Here is a 9823-nt window from a genome sequence, read left to right as displayed (position 1 = left end):
CATTTTCTTTTTTCTCTTAGCATAGCCTATAAACAAATGAACACACTTTTAATGAAAGAGAAATCACTCGCACAACTTTTTTTTTTACATTTTCTGTTTTATCAATTTTTTATTTTCTTCATTTCTCTTAGCCTAAACTAAACACTTATTCTGAGTCAGAAGAGCAAAGCAAGGAGCAGGACACTGCCTCAAAAGCTGACCTTGAAGTGCTGGTTCCAGGGGCATCATCATCTACCATTGCTTGCTTGGGGGGGTTGCTGGGCAAAGGGCAGGAGTTGTTGTTGTTGTCGTTCCCTAGACTGTCTGTCCGAGCAGTCCCGTCTCCCCAAGGAATGCCATAGCCGAAACAGGGTTTTCCCACAAATCCTTTATAGAGCATATGTTGTGTTGTTTGCGTGCATGATTGTGTATAATGCAGTCTTCCATTATGTGTTGTATGGTATGGGGTGAAGTGTTACATCCTGGGCAGCTGTTCACAATGCGGTCATCCAGCCTCTTCTGGTAGCTTAGAAGTGCTGGGTGGTGACCGCACCGCAGTCTGGCCAAGTGGACTCTGTCCTTTCGTGGGAGAGAGGATTCAGAAGGGTGGATATCAGGGGGTCTGGCATGCAGCAGTGTGTTGTCTTTCAGTGTGTTAATGGAGCGGTGAGTGATATGATTATGAATATGTTTCCGGAGGCTGGTATTTGGTGGTTGTGGAGGAAGAGAAGAGAGTATCTGTGTGTGATAAAGGTCTTTGGGTGTTGTTTTAATGTTTCTTGGTGTGTGTGGGTGTTCTGCTATGTAGTGTAGCGGGTGTGATGTGTTTGTGGTGGCTGCGGCAAGTGTTTGTGTGCCTCTCATGTCGAGGTGGTCCTTGACTTTGAGGACTTTTGTTTCATGGTGTAAATGGTCTGTAGGTGTTGTATTTGTGCAGCCTGTAATTGTTTTTAGGGCTTTGTTTTGTATGATTTGAAGGGTGTTGTGGTGTGTCTCACTGAGATTAGGAGCCCATGCAGGACTCGCATAATTCAACACTGAGCGTATGCATTGTTTGTATATCGTTATATTAGTTTCTTTGTTTTGTCCAAATGTTGTTCCAGTTATTGACTTAAGTGCATTAAGTCTGGGTGTGCATTTGTTTTTTATGTTTGTGATGTGTTGTTTGAAAGACATGGATGTATCGTATGTTACACCAAGAATTTTCAGTGTGTTTGTGTGTGGTATAAGAGTGTTGTTGATGTAGAGATGAGGTATGTATTTGTGTTCTTTTGTCCAGTTGGTGAGAAGTGTTGCTGTAGATTTGGTTGGAGCTATTTTGAGTCTGTTTGTGATGAACCATGTGTTGAGTGTGTCAAGGTATGGCTGGATTAGAAGGAGTAGAAGCCAAGCTCTTCCTGTGTGCTCAAACAACTTCCTGATACCTATCTGACTGTAGGATTTGGCCTTTTTTGGTTAGAAAGGTGTTCATCAAAATGTGAACAGCTATCACCTCAGAAGCATTGTAGTGATCACAGCCCTCCACAAAGGAAACAAACTTAGCTAGACCTTCGTGAGCCTCCTTCCATCTCACTCTTTCCTTCTCTTATTCGTTAGATTCTTGCTCAGGCGGGGTGTTGCAGGTAGAGGTACGAAGACTGATGACTACGGCCTCATCCATCATCTCTTCCACAATAGGCTCATTGATGTCTGCACATGGAAGAATAGTAATCCAATCCTTGTTGTGCTTAAATCCAATGGCCTCCTTTTTCTTGAATCCAACTAGAGTTGAATTGGGCAAACAATACCAAAAAAGTGCTGTTTTGTCAGTGTTATAAACTTGGTCTGAGTTCACATTATGCTTACATATGAGGCTAGAGAAATTTTCAGCTCCCTCATAGTCCATTGACTGACATTTACCACTGATTTCCAGTTTCTTGATGCCATGACGAGTCTTAAAGTTGCAAAGCCTTCCAAGGAAGAAGTTACATTCAGTTTTGATCTTCAAATCTACCCGTAGCATCTAGGCCTTCTCAATGAGCACAGTGTAGGATTCGCTATAACTACATGTTGTTACAGATGCAGAATATTGTAGTATATCATTAATGGTCCTACTCTGATATAGTACTCACTCATACATGTTGATACAGATGTAGAAAAATGCAGTATATTATTAATGGTACTACTCCGATATAGTACTCACTCATACTGTTTTGTTACAGTTTAACATTATTTTGTTGTTCCTTTGCTTAATGCAATGTTCCTTTTGGATGGTGCTCAAATATTTGGACTCAATGTTCCTATGTGTACAAACATTTCAGTAATATTAGCAAAACTATAACAATGTTTATGTGTCATATGTGTACTGACTGGTATTACTCATGAGTGTCTCTGGTCCCCTAAACCCCCTATGTATGTTTGTCCGTGTGACTTAATGTAGAATAATAACCTGATGAGGACCACAATGGAAATAAGCGTTCATGTTTTTTGTGTTATCCTCGGCAATTTACATTTATTATTTCGAACTATGTGTTCTTGTCATTATTTGCACTTCATGTACATTGATTTATTGCCAAATAAAGTCTATCTATCTATCTATCTACCTGGTGACAGGTTTACCTTTGGAGTGTTGAGCGGTAAACTAATGTAGAGAGCCCGATCCAATTTGTCAAGCTTATGTCTCTTTAATGACTTCATCTTGTCAATTAACGATGTTGGGGGTTGTGTGTTAGCAACGAAAGACAGTAGCTTGTCTTTCTGATTCTTGAGGTTGTACAGCATCGACAAACTCACACTGAATTCAGCCCTTCTCCATCCTTTTTAAGAGCTCAATCTTGTTCAGGAGCATCAAAACAAAGCACTTCCTCTTCTCTGTGGTCTTATTCTGTGGTAGGGCCATGGTGAGATACTGTAGCTAGTACAGACACACCAATGTAAACAGATAAAGAGGAGACTGTAACACATCAGATGCAACAGGTAATATGGCGGCAAAGCAGGAGGCTGTTCCCAGTAGTTCGGATGACTGATGCTACAGCGTTGTCACTCTACCTGCATAGTTTGGCTGCCAAGAGTGTGCACAAAATTCAAATATTGGCATTGCCATGTATTAATATCTATATTTAATTTTATTAATAGGGGTTCTCAAAAGGTGCAGTTATATCAAACACCAGATAATTGAAACTTCACTGTATTATGTTATTCATATTATAGAATATTCAAAATAATTATAAAGACTTCCGTCATGCTAATGATATAAACACATTGCTCAACATTCACACAAAAGATAGTAGAAAAATATTTATTCTTTGAAAACCCTGTGGACTAAACCATGGGCCATTGTTAGACACCTCAGGGTAACAGGTTTTTGTATGAAAAATATGAGGAAAGAGATCTGATTGACCATGAACAACTTGAATTTAACAATGTAGACAATAAAAAAAATCTGAAGTATAACATGTTTTCTCATCAATTACAAGCTAACTTCGTATGGCTAAATTAAAGTCTGAATAATTATTTTTTGTACTGATGACTGGATTATGAATTAAGTTACAAAGAAATAGCATGATTTTGAGATTTTACTTCTTCAATAACCTAATTCTCAAAGCAACTGATGATGTTTATTACTGTCAATGGCAGCTAGAGAAAGATCTTTACACATAATCAAATTCAGCAGGGATTCCAAATTGCTTGTTGAGTGTATCTTCTTCAATGAAAAACTTGGTTCGACACCAAGATTTCACAGCTTCAATGTTGTCTGTCCAACGGTTAACAGCCTCACGAGCAACCTGCAAATGGTAACTGTAGATAAGTGCATGTCTTACCCCTTGCTATACAGGGTGTTCGGGATAAATTTGATATATATTTTTTTTATCTTCTGTCATTTCAGAACCACTTGAAGGATTTAATAGTGGTAAAGTACAACAGATAGCTGATTCTGTGTACTATTAGTGGGTGTGAGAGCTAGAGAGCATGGATGACTGGAAAGCACCAGAATATTGGAAGAGAGTGACCTGGATCATGATGATTCGCACTGGATTAAAAAATTTGGAAATCTTAGCTGCAGCTAAGAACTGCCTTATGAAAGCCAAAAAACTCTTCAACAAGGTCAAACACCCAGTTGAACCAGGAATGCTCTGGTTCTTCTCAGACGAGAAGAACTTCTGCCAGGACCTGTTGCACTATGTGCAGAACAACAGGTGGCTAGCCTACAGTCTGCACAAAGTCCCATGCTTCATGAAGATCAAGTTCCCTCAAATTGTGATGGTCTTTGGGTGTGTTTCTAGCAAAGGTTACGTCATGCCGCCCCACATCTTTGAAGAGGGACTCAGACTCACTTCAAATGGCTATATTGAGTTGCTGTCCTGTGTTGTCAAGCGCTGGGTGGAAAGGGTGGCTGCAGGAAGACCGTACATGTGGCAGCAGGACTCAGCTCTGTGTCACACCTCCAGGAAAACACAGAAGTGGCTGTCTGAGAATTTCTACAACTTCACTAGTCCCAACATCTGGTGCACCAACTCACCTGATTGCAATCCCATAGACTATTATGTGTGGGGCATAGTTGAAAAAGACACCAATTGTAACACTTGCAACACCAAGGAGGAGCTGATTGCCAGGATCAAACTGGTGTTCAGGCGACTCTCAAAGGACACTGTGAAGGCAGTGTGCTGTAGGTTCAGGTCCTGCCTGGAGACCGTGGTGGAGCTTCCGGGTGGCTTCTTTGAGTGAGCTGTATTTGGCAAAAGATCTTCTAAGAGATGCACTTTGAATTTTGAGAATACATAAATTTTTGGCCAAGATATGGCATTTTTCTTTCCTTTCTGAAAAAGTGTCAAATTTATCCTGAACACCCTGTACAAAAGCAACTGATGACAACCACACTCATCAAAGATATAGATCAAGTTGGAACTGTACATGAATTTGAGTCTAGGTATGTTAGAAAATTAGAGAATAGGAGACATGACCTAACAAACATTGCTCCTTTCCTGTATACTACAATTAGGTAAATACACTAAAGTCTATAAACAATACTACTAAGATGAATGAGACAATTATCAATCCCTTCAGAATTAAGGCATCCCAAATCTAAATAAATAGTCAGGTTGTTGGGACAATATACATAAAGTATACTATGTTAAAAGAATAAATGGATGAACCAATGCTGGGAGCCTGCATGAGGTGTTCCTGTGAGTGAGAGACAGGAGAGAATAATCCCCCTGTTGCTCATCTTCAAACACTATCTTTGCCTTTACTTCTACATAGAGGCTGTGACTTGATCCTCAAACTAAGGCCAAGATTTATATCATCTTTCCACTACTATTTCACATGAGAACAGGTGACAACCTCCGACTGCTACCCTTCTCTTCCACCTGCCAGCTGACTATTCAAAGATAAATGCCGATTCCTTAATTTCTACTTTCCTTATTTAAGTCTTTTGTATAGTACCCCTTCCAACTCCACTATTTTGGCATGATATTGTTCCCAACGACAGAAGTGCTAGTTCCTGGCAATGAAGTAAAAATTCAGTCACTCCTGTCCATTGGCACACTCCCCTTCTTTATGTACATATTAAACATCCTCACTAGCCAATCCATTATAACTGTTCCTTCCTTGTCAGACACTCCTCATGACACCCATCCAGCCCAGGTGCCTTTCCAACTTTCATAACTTTCCATTCTCTTTGTACATCATCTCTTCTTATATCCCTATAATTTTCCTCTCCTATCAGTCATTTTCCAAGCTCCTTCCACTGCCACATTCAATCCCTAACCTCCTCCATATTCAACAACTCTCTGAAATACTCTACTCACCTTCCCCTTACTGCCTTCACTTCCATATACATGTTCCTCTATTTTTCCTCTCCACCTGACTCAACCCCTCACTCTCTTCACTTCCTTCTAAAACATCTTTTCATTCTTTTCAACATTTTCTGCCAAACTCCTACCACATTTTGTATCTACTCTTCTATTTGCCTCCCTCACCTTATGTTTTGCTTCTCCTCTCTTCTTATTATACTTCCCTTATGCTTCCCTAGTTCTACCATACAACCAAACCACATATGTTCACTTCTTCTCTACCACCACCTCCATCTTTTTATCCCAACATTCATTATCCTTTCTTCTATTCCTTCCCATCCTCCTCATCCAACATACCAACTTTACACATTTTGTCACGTCGTCCCTGATACATAACCATTCCTCTCTACTCCTACCTCCCTAACATCAGGGTAAAAGCAATGTTTATCATTGATAAATTACAAAGAGGGAAAAATGGGAACATAATATGAAATCTCTCAGTTTGCTCAGCCATTTTTCAACTGATATTTGCAAGAAGATACAATAAAAAAGAAATAAAATATCCTCACCTCAGTCTCCTCAACTATCTTTTGCAGGACATCTGGATCACTGTCCTTGTACTTCTGAATCTTCTCAGTCAGCTGGCAATGGCTCTCTTCCAGTTCACCCAAGCGATTTAGTGCCTCAGTCCGATCACTGTTATCTTCACGTCCAATCTGAAGGAAATGTGCTCTTGAATAACTAATCAACTGAGATGCCCCCATAAAAAAAGAGCCTCTAACAATCTCAAGTGCTCCCTTCAACAAAATTATGTGCTTTCTAGGTTTTGTTCTGGAAGTACCAAATGCTATCATGTATAAGGCCAGTGACTCTGCCAATAATGAACTTCACACCATGGCAACATCATTATAACTGTACTTTACTGGTCAATCAATCATTACCTCGAATTTCACTCAGTGAAAAACCTTCAGTTCTACATTGGCTGGCAACAGTCCTTAGAACCTCACACAGATATTTCTGGGAAGAGACTTTGGACTGGTGTCTGTGTTGTATCAGTGTGGGACTGTTTCTATGTCACTGGCATGAAGTGGTAGGGAGAGGAGAATAGTAACCAGTTGTCACCTCTCCAGGTTTGAAAAAAGTGTAAGAAACACTGTAAACAGGACCATACATGAGACAATATTAACACCAATATAAATTTATGGAGCAAAGCAGTGGAAGATGACTGCACTAAACAGGAGCCATATTCAAACTGCAGAGACGCAACCATTAAAAGTGGCAGTGAGAAAAATACAAAAAGAAAGAATAAGAAATTAAAATACAAGAGCAAAGACAGGGGTGACCCCTGAATTGAAGAGAGTAGATACAGCAAAGTTGAGATGGCTGGGACACCTGGAAAGGATGGGAGAGAAGAGAATGGCAAGGTGTTGGAGATACAGATGCAAGATGCAGGGATGACCCGTCATCCAGGAGGAGCCAAGAAACAATGAGGGAGGGGTGGTAAATGGGAGTGGGGTGTATGTGGGGATGAAGTGGATGGGAGTGGATTTATGCCATTGACCTTGGCTACCTCCCTTGTAAGGGGAAAAAAGCCCTTGGTATGTATATATGTATGTAGTTCTCAAGGGTTGGGTGTTTTTGAAACAGGCAGAAGGCTGCCTTCTTTGGTATAGGAGTTGTGGCACAATCTGGATTTCACTAAGTGACTGTGTATATACCTAAGTGTAGCATACAGGAAAAGAGAAATGCTCATTGGGTACCTTCTCTTACTCTCCAATTTTGATACCTAACCATAAGTTCATGTACAGTTCCAACATGGTTTATATACTTATATTTCCAATTATCATATTTCAATTCTAATTCATGTATTGTTCCAGCTTGGTCTAAATCAACTTCCATGCTATTCCAAGTATCTATGTATATATATGGAGCTAAGCTGAGAGGGAAACAATGGGTGGTGGATGGGAATGAGTTAGGTGGGAGTGGATGCATGCCTTGGCTGGCTACCTCCTTTATAAGGGGGAAGAGACCCTTGGTATACAGATTTATATGGAAAGCCAACCAACAGAAAAAAACATCTATTACAACCTTCTACCCAAATCAAACAAAACATCCACACAGTAACTCTTTCACACCCAGTCCACACCCACAAGCCCTTCAAGAGAGACCACCAAATTCAATACTCCAACAACCCCAAGATATGATCCCCACAGAGAAAACCTTTCCACACCAGCACCTCTACATTCAGGACATTATCCAGTATAACAGTACCAACACAGAATAAGCCTGGTCACAGATTCAAAGTGTCTCAGATGCAATCACCATACAAAATACTTATTACTACCATGCCCCACACTAACAATACCCAAACAACACAATATCTCTTCTCTGATTTATGGTCTTGACTATAGGCTGTTTCCAGTTTCCTGGAGGCCAAGGTTCTTCTGCATGAGAGACTAGGGGCAACAGATTGATTGAATGTGGAAAACTGTATTTCTGCACATCCTTTAGACATGTAGTCTTTCTTAATTTGTTCTCATAATGTCTTAAAACCCTATCACTAATCAAGAGATCTCTTCTGTCAATGTAGTCTATCCCCTTAAATGACCTGAATACTGTAATTAAATCACCTCTTTCTCTTTGTGTGTGTATGCACAATGGACTGTTTCATATATACACCTAATCCTTGATATTCATGGGGTCATCATTCATGTTTTGCATTATTTCATAGGTTTTGTGTTGAACAGGGTTTGTTTTTTATTTTGGGTGTTGAAATTTATATAGGTGCCTTCTAGTGGTTATTTCTTTGCATAGTGCATGGGTCTGGGTGGAGAGGGGGGCTTGAAAATTATTTTAGGTTTCTTATCCCCTGTGAATGTCAGGGTTTGGGTTTATAAACATCACTGTACTGCCACATAATTCCCAATGTACAATCCTTATGGAACAGGATATCACTTTAGTCTATACATTCTTCTCCAATTATCTGTCACCCTCACATTTTGCTACTAAATAAAGGCAATGCCCATGGCATAGGAAGAATAGTGTTTGAATGGATTAGAGCATGGATTAGTAACAGAAAACAGTGGGTAAAATCCAAATGGGGGATTGTTACTAGAGGAGTTCCCCAGGGCTCAGTTTTGGGTCCCTTATAGTTCATCATATAAAAAAATTGGACAATGAGATTATTAGTGATGTTAGTTTGTGGATGACACAAAAATAGGATGATATTAGTGTTTGGCCATGCATACCTACATACTCACACAAAGACATACAACATAAGCACAAGCATCTTCATGACCCCCACTACAGAATCTAGACTCCATATATACACAACACAAGATTGCCATAACATTTATATCTTATGTAACATTAACATTCACATGTTTCACAAAAGTATATATCATAATTAAATTGCATGTAATTTTTGTTATTTACAACTCTATATTAGACATTGGTATGTAATTAATTCCAATTATGGAAATATATGGTAACCCATGACCTCTACATTCCAGGAGTGACACATACTTAGTCAAGCACTTAGCATGCCAGTTCCATTGTATAGGTCTATGAGTGCACAGTGTATTGACCCACTAGGGGTGTGAACTTTTCTTTAAATACATGACCTTAAAGACCCGTAGTATTTCATTTTCATTGTAATGGTGTATCTCAAATTAGAGTTACAACATATGGTGGCTGTGGTGGTCATTGCAGACATATGAGTGCATTGTGATGATTCAGTTTCATGTGCATTACAAGCTTCATTCTCATCTCCATTTCTAATTTGTCTCCAGCAGTATGACACAAACTCCACCTGTTTGATGTTCTTCCTGTGTTGCTCAGTTCTTATTCATATGCAGCTTCATATCCAGCTGACCTACAACTACCTCTTACATCTCTACTATGCAATTTGCTCACCCTTGTATGCATTCCTACTATAAGCACCCACCCAGCACTGGTCTACACATGTATGGTTCCACTTCCAGGCCTATTTGCATCTAGTCTGCAACCTAACTAGACTGCTTCATTAGCTCAAGCCTAAGCATAAACTCCATTCATTGTCCTGCACATCAACT

General features: G+C 39.7%; 1 protein-coding gene across 2 annotated transcripts in view; it reads right to left on the bottom strand.

Moving 5' to 3' along the window:
* Positions 1–3129: 3129 nt before the first annotated feature.
* LOC143027565 (meiotic nuclear division protein 1 homolog) overlaps positions 3130–9823 on the bottom strand; it is an 82115-nt gene continuing 75421 nt past the window's right edge. Inside the window, exons 5-7 of one of the 2 annotated variants that reach the window (XR_012966614.1) lie at positions 6320–6466; positions 4478–4684; positions 3607–3743 (exon numbers count right to left, since the gene is read on the bottom strand). Coding sequence is in view for 1 of the 2 variants with exons in the window: in XM_076188876.1 (XP_076044991.1) it covers positions 3609–3743; positions 6320–6466 (282 nt within the window). In the remaining variant the exon portion in view is untranslated. Of the gene's footprint in view, positions 3744–4477; positions 4685–6319; positions 6467–9823 lie in introns of both variants that reach the window. The other variant, XM_076188876.1, reaches the window with a different exon arrangement.

The sequence above is a fragment of the Oratosquilla oratoria genome, chromosome 8 (genome assembly GCF_046742065.1).
Source record: "Oratosquilla oratoria isolate Oo_2021 chromosome 8, ASM4674206v1, whole genome shotgun sequence".
Classification (NCBI taxonomy): domain Eukaryota; kingdom Metazoa; phylum Arthropoda; class Malacostraca; order Stomatopoda; family Squillidae; genus Oratosquilla; species Oratosquilla oratoria.
The sequence above is the reverse complement of the archived record's forward strand: the minus strand, read 5'-3'. Positions and strand labels throughout refer to the sequence as shown.